General features: G+C 46.1%; 1 protein-coding gene across 2 annotated transcripts in view; it reads left to right on the forward strand.

Annotated features, from left to right (window-relative positions):
* The window catches only part of SNTG2 (syntrophin gamma 2), a 2,000,310-nt gene that overhangs the window by 1,359,236 nt on the left and 621,917 nt on the right, over positions 1-19,157 (forward strand). For both annotated transcript variants that reach the window (XM_069235852.1, XM_069235853.1), the window contains exon 10: positions 3,178-3,307. In XM_069235852.1, the coding sequence (XP_069091953.1) occupies positions 3,178-3,307 (130 nt within the window). The remainder of the gene's footprint in view (positions 1-3,177; positions 3,308-19,157) is intronic.

Raw genomic sequence — 19,157 nt, forward strand, 5'->3', positions numbered from 1 at the left:
GTTTCTGAAGTTTGTAAGTTTGGGTGCCCTTCTTATACCCATTTTAGTCTTTGAAGTCACCTTTCTTCAAAGGGGACTCACACCTTCTTGTGAAATCCTGCCTTGCCCAGGCAAGGCCTCAGACACACACCAGGGGGCTGGAGACAGCATTGTCAGAGGCAGGCACAGTCCTTTCAGATGAGAGTGACCACTCCACCCCTCCCTCCTAGCAGAGATGGCTAATCAGGAATGCAGATCACACCCCAGCTCCCTTTGTGTCACTGTCTGGTGTGAGGTGAAAAACAACCCAACTGTCAACTGACCCAGACAGGGAATCCACAAACAAGGCAGAGTCACAGAATGGTTTAAGCAAGAAAATGCTCACTTTCTAAAAGTGGCATTTTCAAACGCACAATCTCAAAATCAACTTTACTAAAAGATGCATTTTTAAATTGTGAGTTCAGGGATCCCAAACTCCACCTGTCCATCTCTTCTCTAGGGGAATCTACACTTTAATCATATTTAAAGGTAGCCCCCATATTATCCTATGAGAGAGAGACAGACCTTGCAACAGTGAAAACGAAATTGGCAGTATTTCACTGTCAGGACATATAAACCACATTACTATATGTCCTACCTTATCCATACACTGCACCCTGCCCTTGGGGCTACCTAGGGCATACCTTAGGGGTGCCTTACATGTAAGGAAAGGGAAGGTTTAGGCCTGGCAAGTGGGTACACTTGCCAAGTCGAATTTACAGTGTAAAAATACACACACAGACACTGCAGTGGCAGGTCTGAGACATGATTACAGAGCTACTTATGTGGGTGGCACAACCAGTGCTGCAGGCCCACTAGTAGCATTTGATTTACAGGCCCTGGCACCTCTAGTGCACCTTACTAGGGACTTACTAGTAAATCAAATATGCCAATCATGGATAAACCACTTACATACAATTTAAACAGGAGAGCATATGCACTTTAGCACTGGTTAGCAGTGGTAAAGTGCTCAGAGTTGAAAAGCCAATAGCAACATGTCAGAAAAATATAGGAGGCAGGAGGCAAAAAAGTCTGGGGATGACCCTGCAAAAGCAAAAGTCCAACACATACCTTAAAGCTGTTGATGTCTTCATTTGAACGATTACAATGCAATGTTTGTAATCATTGCAAGCATATTTAGGTCCTAGAATGACGGCACGCTCCTCTCTGGACTACACAATAGAGTCCGTTTTGGGGCAGGATACAAAAACGTAACCCGAGTCACATTTATCCAAGCATATGGGCTTATTCTTTTTGCTTAAAGGGGCAGCCAATTAGAATTCTTGAAACAGCATGAAGTTTTAGAAATCTTAATGCCATTTGAGTGAAAAAGAATGTGGCGCTGTGATAGGACCATTGTGAATTGCTGCTAGCTGGAAATGAGAAATGGAGTGCCTGCAGCTCATGTGCTGATAGGCTGACTTGCAGTGATTCATGGGCTATTGTATTATTCGGCCTGGGCAGCAAGCCACGAAGTGGTCCATGGGCTCAGGTCTGTGACGGAGTAACCCCATCCGCTAAAACTCTAAATCTGGCCCTAAACAGCAACACCATCTGACTCACGTTTTTCTCTCAATCCGTGCAGCAGCCTTTTGCCCAAACTACATATCACAAATAACATTCATCCACCGAAAACCTTAAAGTGCATGCTACTTCACAAAACCACCGAGCACGTATAGAAACAAACTCCTATTGGAAACTGTATCAGCTGCCTTACACACAGCTTAGCATGACTATCTTAAAAATCCCAATACTAGTGTCCCTTACTAACTACGAAATTACTTCACCACAAACAACCATTACACATAATCCACTTTCCTCATCTGTCTGTGTCTCCTATTTTCCCTCTAGCTTTGTACTGGAGGCTATGGTGACAGGCCTTGGTCTTTAGTCATTTCCATATGCCCACTGTCTTGATCATAGATCATGATTTGAGTGACCTACAGTCATGCATCTGGCTGTGACCTTGATCAACACCCATCCAGGTACTCCTAGAGCCTACAGCGAACTACTTTTGGGTATTCTAAGCAAACTCTTTGGTAACGCATGACCTTTGCCCACCCCCTATGTCCCCTCTCTTGGCCACACTGTTCTGTCTATGATGTTCAGTCATTAACAGCATACGTACATTCAGACCCTGACATTTAGTTGCTTTGCACTGCTCAGTCTATGTAACACAGAGTTACTATTGTGTAAGACCTTCAGTTGGAGTGGCATTAGGTTTACCATGTAAAACCTAAATAACACCAAACTTTGCCATTTGTAGCAATGCTTCTCCGTGATCGGAAACCCTTGATGTCATCTGATAATCCGGTAAATATGACAATTTGCTTGAAATCAGAACGAGGTTTGCATACAAACAGTATTGCAGAGTGTCCTGACATAATACAAATTATTTTTGGACTGATGTAATACTTTGGAAATAAATGTTTTATGTAATTGTTCCTTAAAAGCGTGTCTCCATGTATTTGTGGGGGCTCTTAACTGTCATGTCTGCTGAGAAGATTATTTTGGACGGTATTTCACAAAATGCACAATTTTCTGCATTCAGAGATGTATAAATAATCCATAATGATTATCCATTACTTATCACAACTGCAGACCAAAAGGTTCGTTTATTGAAAAGTACACATTATAATATGCTGGTTCCTTTGAACATACCTTTTGGCTTTGGATTTTCGTTGCATAGTTTGCAAAATATGAGCCACACGTATGTTGCACTGTAGAATATGGAAGACTATGAGATAACATTTAAAGAATTAAAATGTGATGCTTCTTTGAACGAATGCGTCAAAGTTGACATATTTTAATAATATTTTTCATTTCCTTATTTTTATGTATAACCAGTTATAATGATAAGTAGCAAAATACTAAGGAGGTAAGCATAGAGCGATAACAAAAGCAAGTGTTCACTTTTAGCCAGGGGGCTCTTGGTCTCGATATTTCGTGAGGATGTGTTGAAAGTGATAAGTGAAACCCATTTGCAAACTTAATGAATCACAAAAAGTGGCTAGCATCTTACTTGTTTTGTTTAATTTTATTTCCCCTACGAAGTCAACAAATAAAGGCCTGGGAGATGTTTTAATTTCGGAGTAAGGGTTTGAAAAGCAGTGCAGCTACTGACATCTCTTCTCTTGGTGTATTGTGTTTTTGTTGCAGACCAAATTCATTAGAAATTCTGGCCCTTCACGGAGTGAGCTCCGGGATTCTTCAGTTTTATACAGCCCATGAGACTGCTGAATGGCTGAGAGCATTATCAACTAACATCAGTAATTTGACACTTGAAAATGTACGTCTTTTTTTCTATTACCCTTTGCAAATATTTGAAATGCTATGCGATGAGCCTCAGGACTCAAGACACAGCCTAAGACAGTGTTATAAATCATCAATGGATGACTGTTTCAAAAATACGTAAACATGAAATGTAGAATTTTAATTTATTATGATTTTATTATTATTTTATGATTGAACTTGGTTATTTCATTTTTATTTATAGAAGGCAAAATGCAACTAATCCACTTCAGGCAGGATGATCCTTCTACTTTATCTAGTTCATTTGTGTCATCAAGGTCAGATTTGCATACATGAACAAGGTTGTTATCATTATTGTTCATGAGGATGGTTGAGAAATAATCTAAGTTTAAGAGGGAGACTGTAAAGAGAGACTAGTCCGAGTGTGTAAATATGATCATGGAGAATGTCTGTTTGACTATGTAAATCTTATTACATGTATGTTCATATGGCTGTATTTACATATCTATGCATAAAAGATATTTGTATATTTCTGATGGAGACTTGTAGTTGCATATTCCTCATCTTTTGATTAGTCCCGAGCATCACACAGGATGCAGAAACTTTTTCATAGTACCTCTGCATGCTGGAAGGTGGCACTGTGCAACACCGCACTGATGTTGTTCTGCTCCAGAAGTGACATGCAGAGCCTATAAAGATGCCATTACTGTGTGTTGATGTCAGTTACTTTATTGCTGCACCTGTAGACGCAGATCCAGAGCTTCTCTTGTCTCTCAGAGCCTGCTTTATTGTTGCAGTTTTTCTGTCAAATTGTCACCAGTGGGCAAGGGGTGTTACCAACTAAGACAAGTTTTAAACCCTCTAGGGACTCTTGCAAACAGATGTCTGTGGCAGATCCCCACCAGGTTGATTGTAGTTCCTGGGATTGACATACAACTCCAAGACCTGCGGAGAGTACACATAGATGAACCAAAAGGTCATCAGGGAATGCAATGCAAAACTTTATGTCACACAGCACAAAAAGATGCAGCACCATGAACGCTCCAACTCTGAAGTTCTTTTCTGGCCCAACTGCCAGAGTGGACGAAGCAGCACCCTTTTTCCCCATTAAATTCTCAGGTGAGCACAAGAAACATAAAAAGTTAAAGCAGAGTTCCCCTGATTCCTGCCATTCTCACCCCCCTGATGAAGTGTGTAGGTGGCAAAAAAAGTGCCATCCCAGGTCCCAAAGTTGGCGACTTACTAGTTGATTCTACACTAGTTTAGGCACAGCCTGAGTTTCTAGGGCCTTCACCCAAGCCGCGTCAGATAGCCAAGTTTTGCTCAGCTATACTTCAGCTGTTTGGATCTCTAGTGAGTCCTCTTGTGCACTTTCAGGCCCCACAGAGCTGAGAGTCCTACCACTTGGATTAGTGCCAGCAGGTTTGCCCTCAGTGGAGCTGGGCCCTCTGAGCCGCTTCCGCACTCGGCTCCTGGACTGATGCCACCCCAGTGCCAAAATCCACTCCAGGTCTAGGTATGGAGAAGCTCTTGCCGACTTCACCGCCCAAGTAAGTGGCTCTGAGTGTCCCTTCTGATTCAGATTCAATGGTGCTTTGAATTCAACCAATATTCACAAACTAATGCAACTGAGGTTTATGTACTCGTCTTTCCACCAGGCAGATAGCAGTCTTTTCTTTCTCTTTTTGGAACAGACTCTGAAAATGGTTATGACCAGGGAGATGAGTTTGCATCTCTGATGCTGATGACAATTCGTTTGAGGATTTGCAAGATGTTGGTGGCTGTACACGTCCCTAGAGTCAGCCCTTTTCTCCCCTCTTGCCCATTCACTGAAGAATCTGCGTCCCACCCTACAGTTATGCGTAGGGTGGACAAAATCCTTGATCTCCACCTCCCCGCTATGGAGGTGAAAACAAACATCCTGACAGAAGTCCTGCAAGCTGAATAGATGACCTCTTCATGAGGCCTTATCAGATACCTTACTAGAGGTGTGGGCTAAGCCTTGTTCCAGCCCTACGTTTAGCTGGTATATTGCCAGATGCCACCAGATGCTCTATGGGGCCCACCTTTTTGTCACAGCACACTTATCCTAAGAGCCTTGTTGTTCAGGCCTCCAGCATCTGGACCAAACCCACCAATTTTCCTACAACTCCAGCAATAGGGAATCAAAGTGAAGGGAGACATGTAGTGAATACCACTTCCTATCAGTGAGTTTGGCCCTGCTGTCCAATAACACCTCCTGTTTGCTGGGCCGCTGTGCTCATGCCCTCTGGGACTCAATGGTGCAAGTACTCCCAGGTGTTCCTGAAGACCTTCACCCTGTCCTGTCACAGGGCATTCAGGATGGTTGTGATGCAGCCAACTTCACAATTTGCTCTGGCTTGGACACCTCCAAGATTGCTGGGTGGGCTATTGGTACCAGTGTTACAGTTCGTCACCAAGTGACTAGGTTCTTGGGCGATGTCCAGACCTTCCCTTATGGGCATGCTGTTCGATGGGACTTACTTTTTCGGGGATAATGCTGAATCTGCCTTTTCAAGGAGAGTAGGGCTACTGCTGACTCTTGGGGCCGTTCTACCCAACCTCACCTGCAGCACTTTCAGAGGTCTTTTCGGGGCTTCAGATTAGGCATTCCTTACTGACAGCCTGTTTCTCATCAAAACTGAACCAAGCAGTTTTGAAGGCAAAGCTGTGGTGCCCACTACCTCGATGGCCAAGGCAGCATTATGCCCCTGCAGTCTCATTCACCAAATCTCTTTACTGTACCAATACAGGGTCACAGCCACAAAGATGTCGGCAGAATCCACTGATTTAATGTGGGTCAATAAGAGATTACTTTGGACATGCCTTACCTTTCGTTTCTGCCCTATGGCAACTCCCACCATCACCCCTGTGACTGACAGAGGACCATCTCTCTATTTTGAGGCAGGAAGTGCATACCCGTTTGGCCAAAGGGGCTGTCAAGAGGATGCCAGCACTGTTGTTATTTATGCTAATATCTGGGAATCAAGAGGGACAGAAGTCTTTGGCATTTTCTAGACCTGCATCCTCTTAATGCCTTCCTCCAAAAGGAGAAGTTCAAAATGTTTAGTCAGGTCCAGGTCTTGTATGCCCTCGACCCAGGAGACTGGATGGTGGAGTTGGATCTGTAGGGTGCCTGTCTCCATATTCCTGCCAGGATGGCCTACCAGCACTACTGGCAGTTTGTTGTGTGAGAGGAGTAATTTCAGTTCATTGTGCTCCCCCTTGGTCTCACCAGTGCTCCTCAGGGGTTCATAAAAGTGATGACAGTGGAGGAAGAACACCTTCGGAGGTCAGGGGTGCCAGTCTTACCCTACCTCAATGACTGTTGAAGGTGGGCTCACTCCAGGGAGTCAGCAACCACTTCCAGACTATGGCGATCATCCTGTCATCTTTGGGTTTCACTATCAACATGCCAAAGTCACACCTGACTCAGTCTCAGATGCTCCCCTTCGCCAGGGTCATTTTGAACAGGCTTTGGTTTCATGCCTTTACCCCAGGAAAGAAAGTGCAGGGCATTCAGGCTATGATCCCGATCTTTCAGGCTTGGTCCTGGTTTTCGGTGAGGATGAGGCTGCTGGGAATGATGACCTTCTGCATCCTGCTGGTTGAGCGCAGTAGGTTGCATGTGCAGACTCCACAATGAGATCCAAAGTCCCAATGGGTTCAACATCAAGGGAATCTCTGGGACTATGTTCAGATTTCAGAGACTGCAAAAGAGCAGAAACCTCTCCATTTCCTGCTCAGAGCTTTCAGTGGTGACCAATGCTTCACTTCGGGGCTGTGGTAGAGTTCAAAATCTCGCCTGCATGTCAATTTGGAGAGGGGTATAGGTGCTCACTGACAAAACTATCGCCATAGGGTACTGAAACAAACAGGGCGGGTGGAGTCATGGACCCTATGCCAGGAGGCCTTGTGCTTCTGGAAATGGCTGGACCACCACTGTATTTTCCTGGTGGTGAATCTCTTGGTGTGCTCCCTGAACACCAGGGTGGACATATTCAGCTGTCAGAATCTTGAAGATCAAGAGTGCCAGTTACACCTGGAGGTAGCGCAAGGTCTCTTCTGCGAATGCAGAGAACCTAGACTAAATCTGTTCACCACCACCAAGAACACATTATGTCAGCACTTATGCAAGTTGGAGTTTTCAAAGTATCTCGCGCTCAGAGATGCATTCCACCTCAAGGGGAACTTAGGACTTCTATTTGACTTTCCACCAATAATGCGCCTGCCCCAAGTTTTCAAAAAGATCAAGGCAGACTGGGCCCAGGTCATCCTAGTGGCTCTCTATTGGGTGAGATGACTATGGCATCCAGAGCTCCTGGGCTTGAGCATATGTCCTCCGATAATGCTTCCCCTCCAGGAGGACCTGCAGTGGCAGCAACAGGGCAGGGTTCTTCTCCCAGGCTTTGCAACCTCCACCTTCATGCGCAGAAACTGAGTGGCAACAGCTGAACATGTTGACTTTCCCCTGGAGGTGATTGATGTCATCTTGGCAGCCAGGCATCCACTGATGAAAATTCTATATGCCTGTTTTTGGGAAAAGAATTGTGATTTGGTGAAGCACTCATCAGGTTGACACCCTCCAGGCCAAATGTCTGATGTTTTATTGGTTGTTCTGTCTCTCATCCGGTAAGGTGCTGTTCTGAGCACATTAAGGGGGTTATTCTAACTTTGGAGGAGGTGTTAATCCGTCCCAAAAGTGACGGAAAAGTGACGGATTTACCACCAGCCGTATTACGAGTCCATTATATCCTATGGAACTCGTAATACGGCTGGTGGTATATCCGTCACTTTACCGTCACTTTTGGGACGGATTAACACTCCTCCAAAGTTAGAATAACCCCCTAAGTGTTATCTTTCGGCCCTCTCAGCTTTTTTACTTTTGCCTGATCAGCTCTCCATGTTCAAATCACCAGTTGTGGTTTAATTTCCAAAAGTACTGTGATGTTGCAATAGGTCCTCAACCTTGTCCTTACTGAATTAATATGGAATGCATTGGAGCAGCTACACAGCTGTCATTTGCAGCTTCTCTATATTAAAACTGTTTCCCTTATTGAATTCACTTCTACACAGCATGTTACTGGGTTTAGACTCTGTATTCATCCACTATTTTCTACCTTTGCCCCTGATAGATTGGTTCTGTGAAATAAAGCCTTCTTTCTACCGAAAGTTTAGACACTTTTCTATGTCGGTCAAATCATCACCCCGCTTGTCTTCTATGCTCCGCCTCACCCCTTTAAGGAGAGTTAGAGACATCACTGATTAGACCTCAAAAGGGCACTCAGCTCCTGTTAACTGTGTTCTGTACAATCGCACGTTCAGTGATGGATAAATGAGTCGTGGTTTAGCCAACCTCAGAAGGTAAACGAGGCAGTTTGAAGCACGGGTGTTGTTGGTCTTGTGAAAGGGTGCAACGAACACTAGTATAATTTGAGGTTCAAGGGACATTTCTCAATTTCTTGTTCATTTGTGAGTAGTTTGGTTTCACAGAAGCACAGTTTTTGAACAAGGTTTTTTCACTATTCACCAACAGAGCTCTGCATGAGATAACACAATGGGTTTAATAATTTCTTTGAGAGCTAATGAATGTTTATTCTGATGTGAGCTTTTTTGTTTATAGTTACCCTTGATGAAGGGCAGTGGCCTGAAAAGCATTGGGTATGGATTTGTTTTGTTGACTCATGGAATAAGGTGAACCCCCATGTACTGTTAGAGGAAAGCATGGATTGGCATCTTGTTGTACTTGTGATTTGAACTGGCTGTATGTTGAATGACAAAGGAATACGAATTGGAATAAAAACATTAAAGATCCTGTTGAAGTGGAGTTAAAAAAACAACGTTTATCAAAATTACATTTTGTTCTTTGGTAGAGCAGTTCTGGGATACCTGGCAAGGTTCTAGGGCTATGGTTTGTATTTCATGTGCGTGGATGGAGCGTGATACTGGGGTAGCACACCTAATCATTGACTTTGAGCATTATTTAAAGTTACACGTGAAATTTTTGGGTATATAAACAGCGTGCATCCTGCCATTCTTTGGATGTGGAGCAGTGGTGTAGCGTGGGGGTTCAGGGGGACCGCCGCACCGGCCGCAACATCTGGGGGGGGGGGGTGCGCTCGCACTCGTGAGTGCTAAAATCCACGGGTTAGGGGGCGCAAATTACTTGTCTTGCCCCGGGTGCTGACAACCAACGCTACGCCACTGATGTGGAGATTTTATCTACGCACAGACACCTTACCGACCCTCCCCTCTCTTTGATTGGATTTTACCTATTAATAAGATCCTATGTCTAGGAATCTGCACATTGAACTTTCAAATTGCTTTTGGGGCTCTATGCCTGGAGGTGTGGACAGTTTCAAAAGCCACTGATGTCAGTGCACAGAGGCCCTGCATGTCACTTCCAGAGTGGAACGGCTTCACTGCAAAGCCACACAGCGACACCTTACTACATGCAGAGGTACTATAAAAAAGTTTCCAGATCCAGTCTGGTGCCTGGGAATATTCAAATGTGGAGAAATATGTGGCTAGATAGTCTCTACTACAAAACGTGTCACTGGAGTAAGTAACTTGTTCATTTAGATATCTGAGTTTGTCTGTGTACATATATACATATATATTTTATTTTTTTGCAATTAAAAATATAGATATGTAACAAATATATTCATTTCAACCATTGTGTCTTCTAAAAATATATATGTGTGCCATATAATAGCATATACGTACATCGCAGTGTACTTATACGTTTCTTTTTCTACATTAACACATACATCTCACAGTATGCAAATCTGGTTATAGAGAAGGCTCATGTAAGTGTATAACAATTTAGTAAAAAAATATATCTGTGTTAGAAATGGAGTTTCTGACTGGATAGGGTATGCACCTAAGCCAGGCAGAACCCTCCCACTCTAGTCAGGGCGAGGGAGTTACACACCCAGATAACTACTGCTCACCCCGTTGGTAGCTTGGCTCTAGCAGTTAGGCTTATCACAGAGGCAATGTGTAAAGCGACTGAACAATACACAAAACACACATGACACAATAAAACACCACAAAGGAAACACATCACCAGGTTATGTAAAAATAAACTGTATTACATAAAACATCATTAGACCAAACACAACATGTGCCCTGCCTCTCCTTCTCCCAACCCAGGAAGACCATTCAGTATACAGATGCACTCTTGTGACACCTCCACCTTCCCTGAGTACAGGCTGTCTGAAAGGTATGTACAACGCCCAGCTGTCACTCTGCCCCAGACGTGGATTGGAGTCAAGCTGCAAAACACTACACTCATAAGCACAGAAATGCCTATTTTCTCAAAGTGCATTTCTTTAATGGCAATAAAAAATCCACCTACACCAGTAAGCAGGATTTCTCACCACCATTGCAACCATACCAAACATGCCTATGCAACCCCTCATAGATTAGACAATACCACTTAGGGCATTTACAATGCAATCATATGAGAAAGGCAGCACTCACAGTAGTGAGAGACCAAGTAGGCTGTTTGTCCCTACTAGGACAGGCTACATAACTAGGCACATGTTCTGCCTTTTACGCACACAGCACCCTGCCCATAGGGCTAGCTAGGGCCTAACTTAGGGGTGACTCATATGTAGTAATAGGGGTGCCAGGTCCCTGTGGCAGTAAACTGCACATGCAGGTCCTGCGGTAGCAGGCTTAAAACATGTTTGAATGGCTACTTTGGTGGGTGGCGCAAGCTGCACTGCAGGCCCACTAGTAGCATTTAATTTACAGGCCCTGGGTATAGGGATACCACTTTACAAGGGATCTACAGGTAAATTAAATGTGCCAATTAGGTATATGCCAATCATACCAAATTTAGAAGGGAGAGCATATGCACTTTAGCATTGATCAGCAGTGATGAAGTGCTCAGAGTCCTATAGCCAACAAAAAGAGGTCAGGAAAAATGGGGGAAGGTAGGCAAAACATTTGGCGATGACCCTGTAAAAAGGGCCAGGTCCAATACAACCCCTCACCAGCCTAAAGCCAGGGGAGAGCAATCAGTACCTTGATGTGCTTCCCTGGTTGGGACAATAGAACATGGACCCTGGCCCACAACAGCAGGGGCATGTTCTAGTTCTATGTCAATCTGATCCCAGTTGGATCACCCTGTCAATGCTTTCCAGACAGCCTAGGCTAACCAATGGGGGCTCCCTAGCTGACAGTGGCCAGACCCAGGCCCTAGGCCATCCAGGGGCCTCTGGTCTCTGCAACCTCTCTGAGTGGGGGGTGGGAGCCCCAGGTGCATAACATCATCTCTCCACCCTACTTCCCACCATTTCAGGGGTTCTACCCTGCCACTGGTCGTCCAGCCTAGGGTACGCACCCATAAGCTGCACAGGGGTGAGGGGCGAGGCTCTCCACCCTCCACCCCTCCATCCAGGGTCCCGCCCCCTTCTCCTGGGAATGGTACCACCAGAATCTAGAACTGTCAGGGCGCAGGGAACAGCCGTCCGGCACAATTCTCCCACCAGACCAGGGTCAGCACCCTGCAACTGGCCTCGCAACCCAGGGTTTGCACCCTTGGAATGAACCTGGATCTGGGGTGAGCCTCTCCGTCCCTGGCCCCCACTTTGAGAGTTCCACCCCCCCCCCCACCATGGAGAGTACCCCTAGAAGTTACACCGGGGGGTGACTGGGTCAACTGCTCCCCCCATCAGGTCCAAGTTTACCCCCTGAATCTGACCTCCAGCCCAGGGTCTGTCCTCCTAGAATGGACCACTGTTTGGCAAGCCAGGACTTCATAGGGAGTATGCCTACCCTCCCACAAGGGAAGCATCATCCCTAGGGGTTGCACTAGAGTCTGTCTGTCACTGGTCTCCCAACCCCTGCCCATCTGGCAGAGCCTGAATCCCCCCAGAACAGAAATGGTATCACCAGGGTCATTCCTGGGGGCTCTGACTTCAGAGCTGACCCCGGACCCTCGAGGTTCTCCACTGGGGCTTGCAGCCCCCTCACAACTCTTTGTCTGTCCTCCTGCCTCCTTCACTCTGGAGTGGTACTACCAGATGCCAGGACTGGCGGAACACTGACATCAGCCGCTCTCCCAAGTCCCCTGACTATATAGTCAAGCTGCAAAACAATACACTCATAAGCACAGAAATGCCTACTTTCTCAAAGTGCATTTCTTTAATGGTAATAAAAAATCCACCTACACCAGTAAGCAGGATTTCTCACCACCATTGCAACCATACCAAGCATGCCTATGCAACCCCTCAAAAATTAGACAATACTACATAGGGCATTTACAATGCAATCATATGAAAAAGGCAGCACTCACGGTAGTGAGAGACCAAGTAGGCTGTTTGTCCCTACTAGGACAGGCCACATAACTAGGCACATGTTCTGCCTTTTACGCACACAGCACCCTGCCCATAGGGCTAGCTAGGGCCTAACTTAGGGGTGACTCATATGTAGTAATAGGGGTGCCAGGTCCCTGTGGCAGTAAACTGCACATGCAGGTCCTGCGGTAGCAGGCTTAATACATGTTTGAATGGCTACTTAGGTGGGTGGCGCAAGCTGCACTGCAGGCCCACTATTAGCATTTAATTTACAGGCCCTGGGTATAGGGATACCACTTTACAAGGGATTTACAGGTAAATTAAATGTGCCAATTAGGTATATGCCAATCATACCAAATTTAGAAGGGAGAGCATATGCACTTTAGCATTGATCAGCAGTGATGAAGTGCTCAGAGTCCTATAGCCAACAAAACGAGGTCTGGAAAAATGGGGGAAGTAAGCAAAACGTTTGGGGATGACCCTGTAAAAAGGGCCAGGTCCAATGCAACCCCTCACCATCCTAAAGCCAGGGGAGAGCAATCAGTACCTTGATGTGCTTCCCTGGTTGGGATGATAGAACATGGACCCTGGACCACAACTGCAGGGGCATGTTCTAGTTCTATGTCAATCTGATCCCAGTTGGATCACTCTGTCAATGCTCTCCAGACAGCCTAGGCTAACCAATGGGGGCTCCCTAGCTGCCACTGGCCAGACCCAGGCCCTAGGCCATCCAGGGTCCTCTGGTCTCTGCAACCTCTCTGAGTGGGGGGTGGTATCCCCAGGTGCATAACATCATCTCTCCACCCTACTTCCCACCATTTCAGGGGTTCTACCCTGCCACTGGTCGTCCAGCCTAGGGTCCGCACCCATAGGCTGCACAGGGGTGAGGGGCGAGGCTCTCCACCCTCCACCCCTCCATCCAGAGTCCCACCCCCTTCTCCTAGGAATGGTACCACCAGAATCTTGAACTGTCAGGGTGCAGGGAACAGCCGTCCGGCACAATTCTCCCACCAGACCAGGGTCAGCACCCTGCAACTGGCCTCCCAACCCAGGGTCTGCACCCTTGGAATGAACATGGATCTGGGATGAGCCTCTCCGTCCCCGGCCCCCACTTTGAGAGTTCCGCACTCCCCCACCATGGAGAGTACCCCTAGAAGTTACACCGGGGGGGTGACTGGGTCAACTACGCCCCCATCAGGTCCAAGTTTACCCCCTGAATCTGACCTCCAGCCCAGGGTCTGTCCCCCTAGAATGGACCACTGCTTGGCAAGCCAGGACTTCATAGGGAGTATGCCTACCCTCCTACAAGGGAAGCACCTTCCCTAGGGGCTGCACTAGAGTCTGTCTAGCGCTGGTCTCCCAACCCCTGCCCATCTGGTAGAGCCTGAATCCCCCCAGAACAGAAATGGTATCACCAGGGTCATTCCAGGGGCCTCTGACTTCAGAGCTGACCCTGACCCTTGAGGTTCTCCACTGGGGCTTGCAGCCCCTTCACAACCCTTTGTCTGTCCTCCCGCCTCCTTCACTCTGGAGTGGTACTACCAGACACCAGGACTGGCAGAACACTGACATCAGCCGCTCGCCCAAGTCCCCTGACAATATGTGTCCCTTTCAGCAAATGGCCCTATGGTACAGGGTAAGCTCCCCTCCTGGCGTTCCCTCATGGAACCATCCAGGCACTGGGATTAGATCTCGGGTATCCTGGGACTCAGCCCACCCACATTCCCTCTCCTCTGAGACTGGACATGGGATCCCTTACCCATCCCACAACACTGAGACCTACATGGGACACTGCAAGCCTTCCCCACCTCACCTGGTTGGGGAATACCTAAACCACTGTCTTCAGGAACACCCCCAAATGCCATACCAGACCCTCTGGCACTCACCCATAGGTCTGCCTCCTTTGGAAGCACCCTAGGGTCAGAGAGCTCACACTCCACCATGTGTGGTGTAGCCCTGGAACACAACAACAAAGCAGGTAATCTCTGAAAATCAAATTTAAAAGCCCTTCAAAATTGTCTGCTGTGCTACTCTTCACCCATCCATCCAGTGCCATGCAGCAACCCTCCGCAACTCCCTCTAAGACTGGTGGAACAGTTTCTTACTGCCCCTGAACCTCAATCTCTATTCCTCTGGGGTGAAGCCGTACTTTATCATCAGTGCTTCCTTCATGGGGAATACTCCTTTCTGTCACTTCGTCACAGAGCCAGTAGGGTATCCCTCCCCTCCTCAGGAATCCAGCTCCCCAGGCCACTCCCCCAATCCTTCTCAGGGAACCTGCACTACTAGAGCCTCCTCATATTCCCTCAACCACTGACATATGTACTCCTCCTTTTGAAACCCGGGTACCAAGTCTGTGGGCATGTGGGGATTGTCTCTGCCACTGCACTCAACACTGCTGCCACCACTGGACTCCACCTGCAGCACTGGTAAGTCCAGGCCTTTCAGACTGAACTCAGCAGCGAGTCTGTCTCTGCCAAAGACCCTCTCTGCCTCTGCCATCCTCTCTTGGACTATGATCTTCTTTACCTCAGCCCTTCTCTCCTCTACAGCCAGCTGCACCAGCTGCAACTTCAGATATGTCTCTTCTGGCTTGGCTCTGAGCTCATCAGGTGACAAGGAATGGGAGGTGGAACTGCTCCCAACGCTGGACCCAGCAAGGGACTCCCTATCAGTGGGGCCTTCCCTGTCAACTGGCATCCCTGTCCGGTCATTCCCTCCTTCCTGGTCAATCTTTTTACCGCTCACTAGGAATGAAGTCTGGGAGACCTCCCATTGGGAATCCTCTCTACAGTCAGGACCCTCTGGCTACCCCTAAAGGACATTCCCCGGGGCATATGTCACAAACCTTTCAAAAAAATTTAGAGCTCCCACGAGGTCCCCACTTTCTGGTAGCCCTCTCTTCCCACAAAACCCCTTTCATTCCTCCTGAGTAGGACACAACAGGTCCTCTATTTTAAAATGTAGTCCTATTTTAACAAGGTACACTAAACACAAGTGCAACAATAAAATACCCAGGCATAAGAGCTGAAAACAGGAAAAATAACCAATGAGAGAAATCAGGAAAAATAAAACATGTAATGGTCTGAGGGCAGTTTGTGGTGCAAGAATGCGTCCCAATGGTACTGTGCAAGCGTAAGTGCTATCCTCACTCCTGAGCACAAATGTTAGAAATGGGGTTTCTGGTTGGCTAGGGTATGCACCTAAGCCAGGCAGAACCCACCCACTCTAGTCTGGGCAAGGGAGTTACACACCCAAGATAACACCTGCGTACCCCCTTTGGTAGCTTGGCATGAGCAGTTAGGCTTATCCTAGAGGCAATGTGTAAAATGATTGCAGAACACACACAACACATGTGATGCAATAAACACACCACAAAGGAAACACAACACAAAAGTTATATAAAAATAAACTGTATTGCATAAAACATCATTGGACCAAACACAACATGTCCGTCATACCCTGCTACACAAACAGTTGTCAGAACATCACACAGGTTACTAGTACTCTGCAACCATAAGCAGTAGTCATGTAAACATATATGTTACTGGTTATTCTGCTACACAAGCAGTAGTCAGGTTGGCCTTATTATCCAAATTTGCACATGTCAGGGTGACCTCCATTTCACAAATTGCAAGACATCCCCAGGAATGCAAATATCATGACAAATATTCCCCAAATGGCAAGTCATTTGTATCACCAACATGGATGTAAAAAGCATGAACACATTCCTAGTAGGCACATATCATAGTACCAAAAACATATCACCAGGGATGCCAAGACATCACCCTGTTGCCCAAGTGTGGAGAAAGATTCCGACGTTGCCAATGTCAGGCAAAAATCATACCATCAAGGTAAAAGCACATACAGTGAAAATCTCCCCAATGGCATCTGTTATGAACCCCCCGTAGGAACAAACACGGCGGATGCACTTGCTCCTGTGTTACACGATAGGCAGCAACACTCTCTCCCCACAGGACGGCCCTCTACTGAGATCTTCCCGTCCCGTGGAGGGGTCGCACTGAAATGGTCAAAGGAGTATTTCCCCTCAAGGTTACTTTGCACTCCTCACGGATGGGGGCCACCTCGCTGCAGACTGGCGAGGGAAACCCTTCTTGTGCTCCCCTCGTGGCGGTTCTGGTCAGAGCTGCCGCCCTTAGTGATGGCACTCAGCGAGGCGGCTCCTGCTGCCTCTGTCTTAGGAGACCACGCATCTCACCTGTCAATGACGCTTCCTGGTGGGGCGGGCCTCCTTTCCTTGGCGGTGAATACACCCAAAGCAAGTGCCTGCCTCTAACCTGGGAACATCTTCGAGAGCGCGCCTCGCTTGCACTCAAATACTCCCAGCCAGTGGCTCCTCTAGACCCGCACAGGTTGCGGCAGTGTGCACACCAGAGCAGGTGCCTGCCTGTGCAGTTCGTACATAAAATTGCATAGTTCCAATGTATTAAAGTATTCATGTACGTATATATAGGGCAATATATTTATGTATGTATATATTTATTTTTACTTAGGTGGCGGAATCCCTCTTCAGCTTCTGCCCATACTTCCACTCTGCAACTCATCCTAAAACTCTCCGACTAATATGAACTCCCAAACATCTTTTCCAACCTCTTCCTGCCTTTAGTTTGTTCATCCAACAAACAGCCACACATGTCCACCACTCCCAAGTACAACTCACATCTTCCCTTTACTAATCCACTTAATTTAATCCTTCACTTTCAAAAACAATACAGTAAATATATGAGATCTCAATGAGCGGTAACTTAACACACTTACCAAAGCTAATCCACACAAAGAACCCTGAAAAAATCTTTTACTCATCTACTAACTTTGTACTTGTAACCTTGGGCTCAGTAGCAGTGTGCTACTCATCACAAAGCGCTTCATTACCTTGTCAGGGGTAGTGAGCGCTGTATAAATACAATTCACAATTATAAACACAAGGCATGTGCAAATGTCTACTCTGGGTATCTGCCTCACAACCCATCATGTATTTCCAGGGGGTCACTGTCAAAAATGTGATTTGTATCCCCTACATAGGGATTAAGATCCGTCTCTTTTCTCTCAATAAGCCCTCTATCACTTGTAGGAAAATTGAGGCTATGCCCACATGCAAGAAGGGTCATCTAAATCAATGAATTCTAAAGTTGACAATGCATGATCAATGTTTTAGAATTCAAGAAGGACTAGACGCTAGTGTCAAGACTTTATCCTGCAAATAAGTCCCCTTAGCCAGGTCTTAAGTGTAAGAAGGGTGTTTGACACAAAATGATTTGCAAATAAAAACGATGCTGACAAGTTTTGTATTCTGCGCCATAAAGGGGAGCAAACCAGAAAAGGTTTGAAGAAAATTACAAGTTCAGGAAAACTGTTACAGTTCCATGAAAGCATAAAATATTAGGTTAAATTAGATAGTAGTCCAGTTCAATACAAGAAATAAAGTTTGTGTGAGTATTTGTATCTTTTTTTCCAGCGGAGGAGCAGCATGACGGTGAACTAGTGTGCAGGGTTTGCTATACTGTAGTAATGTATCATGAATGCAACTTTTCTAAAAACTCTGGAAATAAGGAGTCATGCTTGTGTTTCCACGCATAACTAGAGTGAATGAAGGAGTAAAGAACCTAAAGGAACGTGCACACACTGGGAAAGGGAGATGCACAACGCTATGCAAGGGGGGCAGGACAACAGGGAAGGGCCTAGCAGCCTCTCAATCTAAACAAATAACCAAGTACAAGGTAAAAAAAGCATTTGGAGAAATATGTGTTGGCGTACTGCTGTGAAGGTAATGGGAATATTCCTGCAGGCTTCCATTCGCACTCTGCGGAGTTCTACAAAGAATACAGACTCCTGTCCAAATGTATGTTTTTTGCTTTTTATTCTTCTGAGGGTAGTCATGTGTCCACAATGAAAAAAGCTCTTCCTCTAGACCCAGAGAAGATCTGGGGGTGATCTCTTACCATCCTATGAGTCGAATTACTCGAGAAAGAGATTCTGGTGTAATGGTATTTTGTCCCAAAGATACCTTTACTTTTGTGATTAGGGTCCACTGTCTTAATAAGCACATGCATGATTTTCTGTTTTGAAAAGTTGATGATCTGAGTAAAAGTGCCACTACCATGTTATCTCTGCATTAACAGCAGCATCAGTCCCATATCCAGAAGCAGCCCCGGGGCTGCTCCCACCATCTACACATCTTCACCCAACAGCTACAGATATACATAAAATGTGTGTTAGAAATGGGGTCTTTGGTTGGCAGGCAGATTACCCCCCTATCCAAGCAAGGACCCTCACTCTAGTCAGGGTAAAAGAGAATCACCCTCGGTAGCTTCCCTTGGTAGCTTGGCACAAGCAGTAGGCTTAACTTCAGAGTGCTAGGTGTAAAGTATTTGTACCAACACACACAGTAACTTAATGAGAACACTACAAAATGACACAACACAGGTTTAGAAAAATAGGAAATATTTATCTTAACAAAACAAGACCAAAATGGCAAAAAGCCACCATACACAAGTCAAGTTATCAATTAAAATGAAAAAAGAGTCTTCATGTAATGTT

Source organism: Pleurodeles waltl, chromosome 5 (assembly GCF_031143425.1).
Source record: "Pleurodeles waltl isolate 20211129_DDA chromosome 5, aPleWal1.hap1.20221129, whole genome shotgun sequence".
Classification (NCBI taxonomy): domain Eukaryota; kingdom Metazoa; phylum Chordata; class Amphibia; order Caudata; family Salamandridae; genus Pleurodeles; species Pleurodeles waltl.